The 17030-nt window shown below is 49.5% G+C and overlaps 1 protein-coding gene across 2 annotated transcripts in view; it reads right to left on the reverse strand.

The window, feature by feature from the left end:
- The window catches only part of INPP5D (inositol polyphosphate-5-phosphatase D), a 148582-nt gene that overhangs the window by 55965 nt on the left and 75587 nt on the right, over positions 1 to 17030 (reverse strand). For both annotated transcript variants that reach the window (XM_055402233.2, XM_088835116.1), the window contains exons 6-9: positions 15451 to 15538; positions 8294 to 8374; positions 8072 to 8143; positions 6548 to 6671 (exon numbers count right to left, since the gene is read on the reverse strand). In XM_055402233.2, the coding sequence (XP_055258208.2) occupies positions 6548 to 6671; positions 8072 to 8143; positions 8294 to 8374; positions 15451 to 15538 (365 nt within the window). The remainder of the gene's footprint in view (positions 1 to 6547; positions 6672 to 8071; positions 8144 to 8293; positions 8375 to 15450; positions 15539 to 17030) is intronic.

Genomic DNA, 17030 nt, shown 5'->3' on the forward strand with positions numbered 1-17030 from the left:
ATCACAGGCTTCCCTGGTAGCTCAGACAGTGAAGAATTGGCCTGCAATGTAGGAGACCCAGGTTCAGTCCCTGGGTTGGGAAGATCCCCTGGAGAAGGAATGGTTACCCACTCCAGTATTCTTGCCTGGAGAATTCCATGGACAGAAGAGCCTGGTGGGCTATAGTCTATGGGGTCACAAAGAGTTGGATAGGACTAAGCGACTAACATTTTCACTTTTGGATTTCCCTGGTTGGCTCGGATGGTAAAGAATCTGCCTGCAATGCAGAAGGCCCAGGTTCTATTCCTGGATTGGGAAGATCCTCTGGAGAAGGAATGACTACCCACTCCAGTATTCTTGCCTGGAGAATTCCATGGACAGATGCAGGCCACAGTCCACGGGGTGGACACGACTGAGTGACTGAGCACACCTCCAGAACATTCCTAGTCTGTCCATTTTTCCCCATCTCAAGCCACCACCTCTTCTTACCTGGCTACTGTCACAGCCCTTTAATTGGTCTCTGCACGTCTGCCTGCCTCCTGCCATCACTTATTCTCAGCACAGCAGCTAGAGTTCATTTTAAAGGCAGATCACACCATGCTCCTGCTTAAAACTTCTTTAATGCCTGCAATGCGGGAGAGTTGTGTTTGATCCATGGGTCAGAAAGATCCCCTGCAGTAGGACACGGCAACCCCCTCCAGTATTCTTGCCTAGAGAATCTCCATGGACAGAGGAGCCTGGTGGGCTATATTCCATGGGGTTGCAAAGAGTCGGACAGGACTGAGTGACTAAGCACTGGTTGCTCATTGTACTGAGAGAACATCCTGGGTCATCAAGGCCCCATGACCGGTGCCCAATCTCTGCAGCACCAGTGCTCCAGCTTCCCCGCCTCCTCACACCTTGAACTTGATCACTCCTTGAAACCTCTGCCCAAGGGCCTCTGCCCCTGGTTTTTGCATAGCCAGCATCTTCTTGACGCTCAGCTGTCAACTCCAACGGCATTTTGTCATTTCCTCCACGACTGTCTTGTCCTCCTATTTAAGTTCCCAGATGAGAGTTAACCACTCCCTGATGCCTTCCTGGTTTGCGCACTCATTTCTCTCTCTCCCTGGCCCTTCCTTGGATGTAACCTCTCTTGGGACTAAGAGCACACCTGGCTAGCTGAGCTACACATCCCCAGCACTCAGCAGGCTGTAGCTGCTCGGTGAGTGAGAACATTATGATTTCCTTACATGGCAGCTGGCTTTTCCTACGTGTGGGAGACCTTGATGCCAAAGCTACTAATGAACATGGTGACCAGAACAAGGCAAGGAAGCTCCAACACCTGCAGCCAGAGATTTCCTCCAAGAGGGCAGCACTTTACAATAATAACCACAATTGGAATCTGACTGTGTGTCAGGACTGCTAAGGACATGCTTCATCCCACCGGCCTTCACAGTAGCCCTATAGGAATCCATTTTACAGATGTGAACATGGAGGCTTGGAGTAGTTCAGTCACTCGCTCAGGGTCACACCATTATTGGCTGCGGACGTGAATGTGGTTTACCCAGAGCCCCTTGTCCCTGAGGCACACTGCCTCGCCAGTACCCGCTGCAAAGAAGCCACCTAAACACAGCCACGTGAACTGTGCGCTCTCACTGACCTCACAGTCGCTCATCCATTCGTGCACTCGGTATGTATTTATTGACCACGTATTCTGTGCCAAGCACTGTTCTAGACTTTGGGAATTTAGCAGTGGACAAAGATCACTCACCTCGCCCTCCTGGGCCCTGTGGAGCCCACATTGATGGTGGAGGGGGTCAGGAATTTATAAGTGACATTACAAGTGCTCCATTGGCAATCACTGAGCATGCACCTACTGAGAACCAGGTCCTGCGAGAGAACTTGTAGATTCCAGGGTGAGTGAGGGGAAGACCCCACTCTTTGGGGGAGGGGACTTGTGAACAGGTAGTTGTGTTCTGACATGACAGGTGCCATGACAGAGGAGGAACCGAGCTCCATCAACTCTGAGGGAAGACAGGGAGCCAGGCTGGTGAGGCCCCAGAGAACCGACTGGCAAGCCCTGGGCATTTGTGCTTCTCTTTTAAGGACTCACCAACCCACACTACAGTAGTTCATTCTGGACTCCAGCTGGGTTTTCTTACAGCCACTCATCTCCAGCTCGGCTCTACCCCCGCTCCAGGATCTCACGGCACCTCCCCACTGTCCATAACCCACAAAAGTGTACACTCACCCCCCAGATGGTAAACCCGTCCATGCTCCCCAGCCCCCAGGAGAACAACTCCAACTCTTACTCTGCATTCAAGGCCCTGCCCACATCTGGGACCCCATGGCCCACTACTCTTCCCTCCAGGGCCACACAGGATGTGATTTCCCTAACATCCTGCTGCATTCCTTGCACATGCCATTCTCTGAGTCCAAGTGCCCTCCTCTACAACATACTTGAACTCCTATTCAGCCTTCAAAGCCCCAGACAGAGCCACCTCTGTGGTGGGAGGCGTCCCTGCACCACCTCACAACAGAGCTCATCAGTCCTCCTCCAGGACTAAGCTCACATCTGACATGTCATAATACATGCTCACATTGTAATACATGCTCACGACAGCTTTCCCCCCTAAACCACAGATTCCTGGAGGGAGGGCTAAACTCAGGGCTGGCCCATATGAGATGTTCAAAAGAAAAATGTCCATTGAATTAACTGACAAGAATTCCCAGTGCTTCTCAGAACCCTGACAAGCATTTCTTTCAATTCAGAAACCTCAAGCAAGCGGGCACTCTCTGACAATCTCCTTACTCATCTGAGGCTTCCGTTTCCTCTTATCAAAGTTGGGTCCACCCCTTTCAGTTGTAAGTCAGTCTCCATGACAGTGAAGAGGAACTTACTGTTCTAAGCTGATCTCTCAAGAGTCCTCCCTGCTCACACCTTCAATAAGTCCCCGGTTCTCCTACCCAAGTTGGCAGTGGACAGAGCAGCCCTGCCCCTGCTCTGTGACCCCAACTCTGTGAGTATGACAGCCTGTCACACTCCAGTGTTTTTCATTTCCTGCTCCATCCTCCTCACTGCTCAACTCTGCCTTCCTCAAAGCTGCCTTGGAGGGATAATTATACCATGATGATGGTGCTCATGCTCAGTTGCTTCAGTCATGTCCGACTCTTTTCAACCCTATGGACTGTAACCTGCCAGGCTCCTCTGTCCATGGGATTCTCCAGGCAAGAATACCGGAGTGGATTGCCATGTTCTCCTCCAGGGGATGGTGGTAACAGTCAATTTTATTGAGCATCAGCTAGACACTAGGCACTGTGTGCTTTGATGTAAAGATTCATGGCCGCCCTACATGATGCTACTATACCCATTTGACAGCATAGTAAACTGAGGACACTGCTCTGTCTCTACTCCAGGAGGAGCTTCTACCATGCCCACAGAGTCAGGCTCATAGGGCACACTATAGTTCTTGGCAATTTCAATCAGCTATCTCTCCACCAGAATTTGGGGTGGGCCCTCCACACTCTGTTTGTGCAGTAGCCCATTATTCATAGTTCCAATCTGGTTGGTCCTAGATAACCTGCACATTCCTTGCTAGAGAGGGCTCTAGATCAAGCTCACAAGCAGCTGACCTGAGACTTGAGGCTGGGCTTCTGACACCTCCCTACTCTATCTACCTGCTTCTCCAGGCTGTATCCCACCTGCTACACCAGGCTGGTCCCCAGACTTCCGTCCCCTTGCCGCCCTGAGAGCATCCCTTGAACTTTGGTGCTTCAGCCCAAGTGGGACTCGAGAGCAGGTTGCAGGACAGGGCAGAAGCATATGGGGCAACCCCCCTCCCCTGGCCTCTGCCTGGACACTTTGCTCTGGGGTCAGTGCTACTGCTCAGCACAGGGAGGTACTCTCACACGCATTAGCTAGTCTACTCATGACAAGCCTATGAGACATTACTATTATTCCTATTTCACAGATGAGAAAATGGAGGCACAGAGCGGTTAAGCCACTAAGCCAACATGATACAGCAAGGAAGTGGCAGAGCCTAGATTTGAACCTGGGCAGTCTAGCCTCGGAGCCTATGCAAATTCTTATCCTCTGTCCTACTGTTCCCAGCAGAGCGTCTGGCATCAAGTTTTTGCTGAACATACAATCTCCCACGGAGGTCCAGCTCTAGGGTTTCTTGGGGGCAATGGGAGGAATCTGCAGGGCTTGGCTGTCAGGCCAAATATCTGCCCTCTGAATACTCAGCTCAGGCCAGTGTTCTCAACGGGGCAAGGCTGTGACTTGTGTCCCCTAGAGACCCGTGTGGGACATGCTGTAACCTGCTCCCGTCTGCCATCTCTGCTGGCGAGAGCTTCAGGGCAGGTGGTGCTGACCCAGGACAATCTCTCAAGGTCACTTCAGCTCAGGACTAAATAGCAGAGGTCAGACAGCGTGGAGCCCATGCTCCCAACAGGCACCTGCTTCGCAACGCTAGTGAGGTAGGATTTCCCCAACTTCTCAACTCTGGCCATCAGTCACGGTCTCCAACTAGATCCTATCTCCAGAACATTCTATCTATCCCACAAGCCAGGCCTCTAGCAGAACCAGGTGAGAACTCCCTGCGTCCACACAGCAAGAAAAGGGTTTTCATGTAACCACATATATACAGTGTCTATGTGTGCATGCATGTGTGTATAACTACAACACAAATTTAATGAAAAAATATTTACCTTTACTCTTTGCAAGGGCTTCCCTGGTGGCTCAGACGGTAAAGAATCCGCCTGCAATGTGGGAGACCTGGGTTCAATCCCTGGAGTGGGAAGATCCCCTGGAGAAGGACATGGCTACCAACTCCAGTATTTTTGCCTGGAGAAACCCCATGGGCAGAGGAGCCTGGTGGGGTACAGTCCATGTGGTCTCAAAGAGTCAGACATGACTGAGCAACTAAGCACAATTACTCTTTACAAAACTCCTGTGGTGTTTTCTGCTTTCTTCTCTGTTCTTTCTCTTCTCATAGTTTATTAACAACAAAAGATGCTGATCATGCCTGGGTTTGCCAGATAAGTTACAGGATGCCTGGGATTCCTTTTCAGAAAAAGGCATACCTTTGTAAGTATGCTCCAAGTATTTCATGGGACACACTTATACTAAAATTTTTCATTGTTTATCTGAAATTCAAGTTTAACTGGGTATCCTATATTTTTATTTGCTAAATCTGACATCCCTAGTTATATGCTACTAAACAGATTTTGAATCCCTGAAGGATAAAAAAAATACAGTTTATGGACCAGAGGGACTTTGTCTTCAGGGGTTTGAAAACCTGAACTGGAACACAAACTGTTGTGTTAGGGTGGAAATTTATTTAAGGGATGAGTCTGTGGCACTTATTACTGTCTCTGGGAATCTGTCAGCCTTGTGAGGATAAACCAATATCAAGTAAGGAAATGGGGCTCAGAAAATATCATCCTATGATGATACATGGGCTCCCCTGCATTATACAGATGGAGAAACTGAGGCTTGGAGCTGCCCCCTCTCTGGTAGCCAGGGCTCTGAGTCCAAGCAATGATGTCAGGGCCACATCAGAGCATTTTCCACCACACTGCTCTGTTGCCCCAAAAAGCCCAGTTGCCCTTCAGGAGTCCTGCCCCCAAGAGCCTCTCTTTAGCATTTCTCTTTCCCTGACCTTGGCCACACTGCTGGCTCTCACTTTCCATCCTCACTGACAAGGCTGCCAACTCCTGACTCTGCCCCTCAAATTGCCTCCTACCCCCAGTTATTCTCCATCCATCACCTGTGGCTTCCAGCACTCAGTAATAGCTGAAATCATCCTACTGACATACTTATTGGCCACTCAGTGTAATGGGATGTAAATCCCGTGGGCAGAGTCTTTGACTATCCTGCTTGCCCAGGATGGCCAGTGCTTGGCCCACAGTAGCTTCTCCATAAGCCTTTGGTGTGGGAAAATTTTCCATTTTACTATGACACTATTTGAAATGCAAAGCCTCGGTTGCCCAGAGTTGACTCCTATGTGCTAGACTTTCCTAAGGAGCCTTACATGTAGATTAGTTCACAGGGACCTTATCATCCCCATTTTACAGATGAGAAAACTCAGGCTCAGGAAGGTTAAGGGTCGTGTGCAAGGTCACACAGGTGCTAAGTGGCGGAGCTGGGAATGTCCAGTCTGAATTTAGAGCCCATGACATTAATGCCAGGCTGAACTGTGTCTGTGATACCCTAGGGATGTGCTACCTTGATTTGATCAGTAAGGCCTGACCCGAGCACAAGGATGACCACACACATCAGCCCACCTCCTAGCAGGAAGAGCACGTACGTATGCAGAACCCACCCAGGGCCAAGCGTAAGCTCCTTTCCCCAGAGTGGGAGGAAGCAGGCGGAGCATCTGGGGCAGGCCTCAAGGTGCAGGGGGCCCGAGAGGGGAGCCTGAGAGCTGGAGGGGCGCCACAGGCAGGGCGGGGGCTGGGAGGTACCCCAGCAGAGGGCGGAAGGCTCCTGGAGAGACTGGCTTTCCCGACAGCCTGCTCCTCACAGCCGGCCACGGTAAGGATATCAGCAGAGCGAGAATTCTGCGGACGAGAGCGGCCTTACTTTTCTTGTGGGTGTAGAACTTGTCCTCAGAGCTGTCCTTGGACTTCTTAATGATCAGTTTCCCAGACTCGACATCGACTTTGAGCTGCAGTTTCTGTGGAATCCCCAGGGATTCTGCCTTCACCTGTGGAAAGAAGGAAGAGGAGGGAAGGGGAAGAGGAGACGCTGGTCATCCCTTCTCGGTGCTTTCTCAGCGCCGTCAACACATGAGCCCCGCGCCGTGTGGCCGGGCGGCCCTTGGCTGTGTGTCCCTCCCGTGTGGGGCCTCTGGCTTCCATTTCTGAGCCTCCTTTGCCCCACAGGGAGTTTCCGCTGGCAGCTCCTGAGAATTGCTAAAATGTGGAAGGAGCCCAGCCTGTCTGCTGTGTGCACATCAGCTGTTCTGCCCAACAGGTTTGGTGGGGGAGACAGATGAGCTACTAGAAGATGCTTTATTCGCTGTTTAATCTGACAGCACTCAGAAATCTGATGAGTCACCTCCTTCCATAGAGGATTTTAGTAATAGATTGAAGCCCCCAGGCCTTGTTACAACCAATATATGAACTTTTACTGATGACAATTAGGAAGAAGACAATTGTCTAGGCACTCAGAATATGGACATGTATCTTTTTTTTCCCTTTCAACTATAAGCAGTATCTCTTAGCTCTGTACATTTTGTTTCTGTTTTATTATTATTATTTTTACCATGAGGTATGTGGATCTGGGCTTCCCTGGTAGCTCAGTCGGTAAAGAATCTGCCTGCAACGCAGGAGACCTGGGTTCTATCCCTGGGTCGGGAAGATTCCCTGGAGAAGGGAATGGCAACCCACTCCAGTATTCTTGCCTGGAGAATCCCATGGACAGAGGAGCTGGAGGGCTTACACTCCACGGGGTCCCAAAGAGTCAGACAGCACTAAGCAGACGTGTGTACACACACCTGTGGAATCTTAGCTCCCTAACCAGAGGTGGAAGCCTCACCCCCTGCAGTATAAATGCAGAGTCTTAACCACTGGACCACCAGGGAAGTCCTGGAGATACATCTTAATACAGAATTTTCATCAGGGCTCAGAAGGAAGTGGGGTGGGCATCCCATCCTGTTTCTGAATGTGGAACCAGTGCAGGACGAGACACTCCACAATGTCAGGGGAATATAAGAAAAGCAAATTTCTGGGCCCAGAGAGTCTAACTCAGTCACTTTCAGGGAAATCATAGGAATCCCCTAACCCTCACCTCAAGGTGCTATATTGCAGGCTGTTTAGGGGGCCACCTGTTTGATGACACTCACTGCCCCTGCTTGGAGAAGGATAAAGTTTTGGTGTCTTGGGTCAAGGAGATGCTCCTCCTGTGGGATCCTCCCCATGAAGAAGGCTCCACAGATTCACCCGGGCACCCATTCTAACGTTTCATCATCTTTCCAAGGAGTTGGTTCTGCTGACTTAGAACCTCAGCCAGCCATCGGGCTCCCTGCTGAGCCCAAAGCCCTCCCATTGCGACCAGAAGGCCTGCCAGCCCCCGCATGTGGAACACGAGTCAACAGTCACGAACCTCAAAGGTAACCGGCGGGATGAGTGAGCGCCGGTGGGGAGACTCCGGACCCTCGTGCAGCAAGGCCTTGACCTGTGGGCAGAAGTGCATGGGGCCTCAGGTTGGGAGACGATGAGAAGTCAGCCCGGGCTGGGACAGGGTCACGGGGACACCTGGGCATTCTCCGAGGGAAGAGGGGACCACAGAGAAGCCCAGGGAAGCGGCAGGACTCCCCCCACACACCTTATCTTCAATAGAGGACAGGAGACTTGTCAGTTGGCTGAGCTTGGCCACCATGTTGATGGGACTGGCCTCACCAGGTACCTGGGATGTGAGAAAAAGAGCAGATAAGGACGGGATGCTGAGGGCCAGCTGTGAGAGGTGTCAGGCTGAGCCTAAAAATACACTTCCAGAGCATCTCTGGGCCGAGGGACAGGCTATGGGAGGAACTGCTGGGGTCAGAGGTTATGAGGTGATGCCAACTGTGTTCCCAAATGGCTGGACTGTACATCCTTGCTCAAGTGGGTACTGTCAGATAAGCCTGAATGTTTTTGTTAAAGAGGCAACCGTTTGGTACCTTTCACCAAAATGAGTTGAACCAGGAAACAAAAACAGGCATGTTACTAGACAAGAGATTAGCCTGAAATTATTTTTAGGTTCCGATTTTAGGCTTCATCCTGGTTTCCCCACCAACAACCCCACAAGTAGGATTACCATCCCTCTTTGCAGGTAAGGAAATTAGGGATGTGATATGTACAGTCATCTCAAAATTATCATGACCAAAAAGCACGCCTTCCTTCCCTCTTCCCTCAAAATCTGCTGCTCTCCCAGGGCTTCTCACCGCCTCTGCTCGGTTGCTGAAACAAAACTCAAGGCCCGTCCTGGATCACCACATTTCCACCCTCCTATGCATACTGCATCGATCGGCGCCCCTGCTGGACTTCCAAAACACAGACAGGCCCTGCTCCAAAGCTCCTCACCCACCACAAGGAGAAAAAAATAATCCAAACCCTTAAGGACTCTGTGTGACCCCCTCCTGAGCCCCAGCCACGCCCCTTCACCCTTCTGATCTGCCCATGGCCTGGAACCACACTTCCTGAGGAATCCTAGAAACATAAATATCACCAGGAAGGCCACTTCCTTGCCATTCAGGTCTCAGAGTCACAAAGAGGTCTTCCCTGACCACCCGAGCCAAAGACATCTCTGCAAGATCACCATCATACAGATTGTCTATTTGTTTGTTGTCTGTTTCCCCTGCTAGCACGTAGCCTCCGTGAGGACTGGGGCCAGGAGAACTGTGTCCAGTGCTGTGACCTGGGGCCTTGGCCAGCGAAGATGCTCAGTAAAGTTGTTCAATGTGTGCGTGAGGCTCAGAGAACTGGCGTTACATGTCGGAAGTCACACAGCTAGTAAAGGCACAGCAGGACATGAAACCATGTCTTCTTGGCACCAAGTCCACAGTCTCGAGCATTTACTCACTGAAGAAATATTTACAAAGCCTCGATTCTGTGCCAGACATGGTGCCGAGGTGCTGGAGGTATAGAGCTGAAAGGACACCATCCCCGCCCTCCAGAAGTATGAGAAAACCAGACCGGACTATTCCAAACACCAAGAGTAGAATGAGGGTGGTCACCAACCAGGTGCTGCCCCTTTACCACCCCCCGCCCCTCAATAAGTCAGCCAGGTCACACAGACGTCTGACCTCAATTTCCCCTGGAGAAGGGAATGGCTCCCCACTCCAGTATTCTTGCCTGGAGAATCCCTTGGACAGAGGAGCCTGGCGGGTTACAGTCCCTAGGGTCACAAAGACTCAGACACGACTGAGCAACTAACACTTTCTTCCATTAACCACTTTATCTTTTAAAACTATTTTTATTTATTTATTTGGCTGCACTGGGTATTAGTTGCAGTATGTGGGATCTTAAGTTGCGGCCTGCGGGATATTTTAGTTGCAGCATGAGAACGCTTAGTTGCGGCAGGCGGGACCTAGTTCCCTGACCAGGGATGGACACTGGGAATAGGAGTGCGGAGTCTTAGCCACTGGATTACCAGGGCAGTCCCCCGCCAGCCACTTCGGTACATTCCTTCTGCCATCACTGACCGCCATCATTTCTAACCATCAGCAACACGGCCACTACAACCACCCCCACCACAGCCATCACCACCGTCATCACGACAGTTAATATTTGTCAGAACTTTCTGTAATCCTTTTGGTTTGGCCCTTGCTCCTTGATATAGCTCCCAATCAGTCTATAGTTGCTACTGATCAAGGGAAGGGCTTGCTGGAGTGGAGCGGAGATGCAGGTAAGGATGGAGCAGGAGAGCAGGTGGGACAGTAGAGGATCCCTTGTTTTAGGGGTGTTTTTCTCAAAAAGAGTCAAGAAGATAAGCAGATTCAAGCCCCCTCCTCCTCCCCCAGACACTCTGTGTCTTTACCCTGGTCATCATCACCTGGTGGTAGGATGGTGTCTTCCCCACTCTCTCTTGGAATCTGTGTGTTTTGGGGCAAAGATGCACAAAGTATAAATGAAGCTACCGACAAAGTGGAGTCAGTTCTTGGAACAGAAGGTGTGAAAGAAAGCTGGAGTTTTGCCTGCACTACCTCGTTAGGTAGAAGAATGCACAACAGTATGTGAACTGTGAACTTCCAGATGTTCAAGCTGGTTTTAGAAAAGGCAGAGGCACCAGAGACCAAATTGTCAACACCCACTGGATCACTAAAAAATCAAGAGAGTTCCAGAAAAACATCTACTTCTGCTTTATTGACTACGCCAAAGCCTTTGACTGTGTGGATCACAACAAACTGGAAAATTTTTCAAGAGATGGGAATACTAGACCACCTGACCTACCTCCTGAGAAATCTGTATGCAGGTCAGGAAGCAACAGTTAGAACTGGACATGGAACAACAGACTGGTTCCAAATAGGAAAAGGAGTATGTCAAGGCTGTATATTGTCACCCTGCTTCTTTAACTTATATACAGAGTACATCACAAGAAGTGCTGGGCTAGAGGAAGCACAAGCTGGAATCGAGACTGCCAGGAGAAATATCAATAACCTCAGATATGCAGATGACACCACCCTTATGGCAGAAAGCGAAGAACTAAAGAGCCTCTTGATGAAAGTGAAAGAGGAGACTGAAAAAGTTGGCTAAAAACTCAATATTCAGAAAACTAAGATCATGGCATCTGGTCCCATCACTTCATGGCAAAAAGATGGGGAAATAATGGAAAGAGTGACAGACTTTACTTTGGGGGCTCCAAAATCATTGCAGATGCTGACTGCAGCCATGAAATCGAAAGATATAAACCTCCTTGGAAGAAAACTTATGCCCAACCTAGACAGCATATTAAAAAGCAGAGACATTACTTTGCCAACAAAGGTGTGTCTAGTCAGAGCTATGGTTTTTCCAGTGGTCATGTATGGATGTGAGAGTTGGACCATAAAGAAAGCTGATCGCCGAAGAATTGATGCTTTTGAACTGTGGTGTTGGAGAAGACTTTTGAGAGTTCCTTGGACTGCAAGGAGATCCAACCAGTCAATCCTAAAGGAAATCAGTCCTGAATATTCATTGAAAGGACTGATGCTGAGGCTGAAATTCCAATACTTTGGCCACCAGATGTGAAGAACTGACTCATTGGAAAAGACCCTGATGCTGGGAAAGATTGAAGGCAGGAGGAGAAGGGGACGACAGAGGATGAGATGGTTGGATGGCATCACCGACTCAATGGACATGAGTCTGAGTAGGCTCCGGGAGTTGGTGATGGACAGGGAGGCCTGGCGTGCTGCAGGCCATGGGGTCACAGAGAGTCGGACACGACTGAGTGACTGAACTGAACTGACTGGATGCACATGACCATGAGGCGGTTTGTAAGCTCTGCCTGGTGTGTTTAAGATTTATGTGCTCATCTACACTTCTCATCTATCGACTCTTCCCAGTCCGTGGTTTTCAGATGGGGACATTGAGTCAGAGTGGTGAGTCAGTTTTCCAAGGTCACACTGCTGGTGTTGACCTGAGATTTGGGTCACTGGGTCTCAGCTGCTGGGGCTCTTGACCTCTGGGGACATCTGACAAAGTCTGGAACATTTTAGGGTTGTCAAAATTGGGGGATGCTAAAGACATCTAGTGGGTAGAGGCCAGGATGTGTTAACATCCTACACTGCACCGAACAGTCCCCCACGACAGAAAATGACCCGGCCCCAAACGTCACGAGCATTGAGGTTGAGGTCAAAATTCACAACTCAGCCTCAATGTGGGCGAACTGGTCTGAGTGCCACCCGAGGCTTTATGGAAGCTGACCCAGTTATTTCACTGAGCTTTTCAGCTGAACTTCAGAGGATGTGGGCTCCAAGAGTAACAAGTCTCCATTCTCACGTAGGGCAGACCCAGGGCTCTCCCCAAACCTCACATTTTGCTAATGCTGCACTTTGCACCTCTCAGCAGTTTCTCAGATACACTCCACGCAGGGGTCCCCATCTTGTCTCGCCTACCTAAGGGAAAAGGCCTCTTGCTGGCAAGAGGCTGCCACGGCCAGATGTGCCACCCAAGCAGTGTCATTTCACTTACTCCCTCACAGAACCCTGCAGTGGCAGATATAACTATGCCCATTTCACAGATGACGAAAGTAAGGGTGGGGGCATAGTCATCTATTGAACTTGGATGTTTCTGAGGCATAGGTCAGGGTTCTTTCCTCTACCCCAGGCGGCCTCGGAACTCCCTTTTCCATTTGTGAAATTTCTGAAGGCGTCAGCACAGTCTCTGCTTTTTCAAGTCAGGGTCTCAGACAGGAGGGTGGTGACCAGAACCCTTTCTCTCCACCCTGATGTCACCCCATCCTGTCGCTACTCTGACCTGCTACTGAATGCAAACACGGTGGCGGTGGCAGGCAGGGTGGCACGCTGGGGCGTGACTGCTCTTAGGTTATCTGGAAGCTTCTTCCTCTTCTAATTGACTTCAAAGGTTTGGATGTGTGTTCTTATAGTCAAACTATTTAAATTTTAGTGTCTGGTAGGGCTCCTGTTTTGTCTAGATTCGCTTTTACTTTCCCAGAAACGAACACATCATTCACTTGAGGAAAGCAAAATTACATTTGCTTGTTTTTTTTTTTTTTTCCCCTGATGAATTTTTAAGTTGTACAAACAGAATACAAAAACATTTTCTCACTAAAAAAAATCTCCATAAAACTATCTGGGCAAATGTAGCCTAGGTCGCTTCGACTCCATTCCATCCCCTTTTTGTGGTGACCAGAGTAGCATTTTGGGTATAAACACGCCTGGTGCAGTTTCCATGTGTAGACTTACACCCTAGTTTATACATCGTTCAGCCGTTTGCTTTTTCCACACAACAGTACACCTTGAAGATCTTTCTACATCAATGCATCCACCTTAGTTCAGAATTCTGCATCCTACTTGTTGCTTTTAGAGACAAAGCTATAATAAACACCTTTGCCAACATTTGTGCAAACGTGTAGACCCTAAGGCAGCTGCCTACAGGTAACTGGCTTGCTTGCAGGATGCTAGGTAGCTGCATTTAACATTTTCATGCAAATGGATAAACTGCATTTCAAAAACCCTAACCCCCGTGTTGAAGCCAAGTCCTGACTTCACCAATCAAATTTGCCCATTGGAAAGGCAAGCAGAGGTCTCCCTGCTTTCCAGCTCATTTTTGGCTACTAATGAGGTGTTACTAACATCTCTTTAAGGGTATCCTGACGATTCCCAGTCCCTCTTCAGTAAAACAGCCTTTTAAAATCCTCTCCCCATTTAAAAGATTTAGTTGCTTTTACTTAGTCACGTGTAGCAGGGTTTGCCTTTTAAACATATTAATTCTGTTTTTAGCTTTGCTGGGGACACTTTCTGTGACACAGACAACTTGGCAGGCCTTGGCTCCCAGTGTGTGTGTGTGTCTGTGTGTGCATGTGTCTGTGTGCGTGCATGTGTCTGTGTGTGTGCGCATGAGTGTGTATCCGTGTGTCTCTGTGTATGTGTCTGTATGTGCATGTGTGCGCGCGTGTGTCTGTATGTGTCTATGTGTGCATGTGTGTGTGTGCGTGTGTATGTGTCTCTGTGTGCATGTGTGTGTGCATGTCTCTCTGTGTGTGTGCGTGTGCCTGTGTGTGTCTGTGTGTGCATGTGTCTGTGTGTGCATGTGTCTGTGTGTGCATGTGTCTGTGTGTGCGTGCATGTGTGTCCGTGTGTCTGTGTGTGTGTGCGTGTGTATGTGTCTCTGTGTGCATGTGTGTGTGCGCATGTCTCTCTGTGTGTGTGCGTGTGCCTGTGTGTGTCTGTGTGTGCATGTGTCTGTGTGTGTGTGCATGTGTGTCCGTGTGTCTGTGTGTGCGTGCGTGTGTGTGTGTATCTGTATGTGTCTGTGTGTGCATGTGTGTGTGCGTGTATCTGTGTGTATGTGTCTGTGTGTGCGTGTGTATGTGTCTGTGTGTCTGTCTCTGTGTGCATGTGTCTGTGTGTGTGTCTGTGTGTATGTGTCTGTGTGTCTGTGTGTATGTGTCTGTGTGTCTGTGTGCATGTGTCTGTGTGTGTCTCTGTGTGTCTGTGTGTATGTGTCTGTGTGTGCATGTCTCTGTGTGTGTGTATGTGTCTGTGTGTGTGTGCATTTGTCTGTGTGTGTGCGTGTGTCTGTGTGTGCGTGTGTGTGTGGGTCTGTGTGTGCGTGTGTCTGTGTGTGCATGCATGTGTGTCTGTATGTGTCTGTGTGTGTGCGTGTGTCTGTGTGTACGTGTCTGTGTGTATGTCTTGTGTGTGCGTGTGTCTGTGTGTGTCTGTGTGCATGTGTCTGTGTGTGTGTGTCTGTGTGTGCGTGTGTGTGTCTGTGTGTCTGTCTGTGTGTGTATGTGTCTGTGTGTGCATGCGTGTGTGTGTCTGTGTGTGCATGTGTTTTTGTACATGTGTCTGTGTGTGTATGTGTCTGTGTGTGCATGTGTGTCTGTCTATCTGTGCGTGTGTCTGTGTGTGCGTGTGTCTGTGTGTGCATGTGTCTGTGTGTGTGTCTGTGTGTCTGTGCGTGTGTGTGTGTCTGTGTGTGCGTGTGCGTGTGTTTCTCAGGGGGCCCACCTTCACCTGCTTGCTCTTCCTGGGGTAAGAGGCGGGACCAAACCATTAGGCACCTCCAGTTTTCGTCAGTTTCTGATGAGAAAAGGCTCTGCCTTGTCCCCGTTATTCAGCACTAATAAGGAGTTTTGCTGGCAGTTCCTCAAATCAAAATTCAGAGGGGGCGGGAGGCATAAACCTTACTGGGGGTCAGGATCCTGAAGTTCCTTCGCCCTAGAGGTGGGGATCCAACAAAGTCCCTGGGACACTGGTTACCTTTTCTCCCCACCTCCCCCCATCCACCCCCCTCCCAGGCCCCTCCCACACCTGTTTCATCAGCTCCCAACATCTTTACCTGAGGCCGTGGACGCAGGCCGGGGGAAAGCTGCTGGTCAAACAGCCTCTGCAGAGATTCTAGGGTAGGGAGGGTCCGGATGACTTCGCTGGGGGCAGGAGACAGGGTGAAGGCCAAGCATTAGTGAAGACCAGCGTGGCATCGCGCACACAGGCTCCATCTGGAGACGCGGTGTGGTCACACCCACTCTGGCAAAGGCAGGGATTCTTCACAGAAGGACAAGCCCAGGCAAAGATCCAGGCCTGCCAGAGCCCCCCCACTCCTGCCTGTCCCCTACCAGGACCACACTGGAGCCGTGATGCAGAAATCGGATTCACCTCTGTTTAGCCACACTCGATTGCGTAAGCCTGTAGAAACTCTGAATCCAGCAACCCAAAACTGCTTGGAAATAATTTAGTAATCCATTGTCCCCAACTTTAGTGTTTATAAGAATCGCACCCTCACTGAGTGTTAAAAATGCAAATGTCTGGGCTCCAACCTGATTTAGTCTGGAATCTGCATTTTTGTGCCCCAGGGGCTTGTGGTGAGGGCCATCTGTGCTTTTCTGGTTCAAATCCCTCCTGGCAGCTGAGGTGGATGCCTGGGGAGGTCTGTCATTGTGTGATTCACTGACAGTACCAGGACCTGATTGATTCTTTGTTCCCATCTCATCTTCTATTTTCCCATTGCTTTGGACAGGGTGGGCAGACAATTTTGAGTTCTATTTTTCATCAATTATTTCATCAGAAACTGTTCATGGTTTTTACACATTTAACATTCTTAGTGGCTTCCAAATATTCTATCAAGTAAATGTGCCAAAATCAATTGCTAGATATTTGGGTTATTTTGAGATTTTGGTAACTATAAGTAAAGGCTGCTGTGAACAGCTTTGTTCATACAGCTTTTCTTTTATTTTTCAACTTAAAAAATTATTTTTACTTGGAGGATAATTGCTTTACAATATTGTTGGTTTCTGCCACATATCAACATGGATCAGGCATCAGTATATGTATGTCCCCTCCTTCTTGAACCTCCCTCCCCCCTCCCACCCCATCCCACCCCTCTAAGTTGTTGCAGAGCCCTGGATTTGAGCTCCATGTGTTGCACAGCTAACTTCCACGGGCCATCTAATTTTACATAAGGTAACATATATGCTCCAATGCTGCCCTCTCCATTCGCCCCACCGTTTCCTTCCCCTCTGTGTCCACAAGTCTGCCCTCCATGTCCGCAACTCCACTGCCACCCTGCAGATAGGCTCGTCAGGACCATCTTTCTAGACTCCATATACATGTGTTAATATTTGTCTTTCTCTTTCTGACATACTTCACTCTGTACAATAGGCTCTGGGTTTATCTACTTCATTGGATCTGAGTCAAAGGGGTTCCTTTTTTGTGGCTGAGTAATATTCCACTGTGTATATGCACCAAAACTTCTTTATCCATTCATCTGTCGATGAACGTCTAGGGTGCTTCCATGTCCTAGCTGTTTCTTCTTTACTTACTTTCAATCAGAGTCTCACGGCAACCAGAGATGATGGCTGTTGATCGGTATTGCTAAGCCCTTGAGGGACAGTGGCCCTGGGCACTAGTCCAGCCTGCCCA

The sequence above is a fragment of the Moschus berezovskii genome, chromosome 4 (genome assembly GCF_049115385.1).
Source record: "Moschus berezovskii isolate FMDL1 chromosome 4, NW_MosBer_1.0, whole genome shotgun sequence".
Lineage (NCBI taxonomy): Eukaryota > Metazoa > Chordata > Mammalia > Artiodactyla > Moschidae > Moschus > Moschus berezovskii.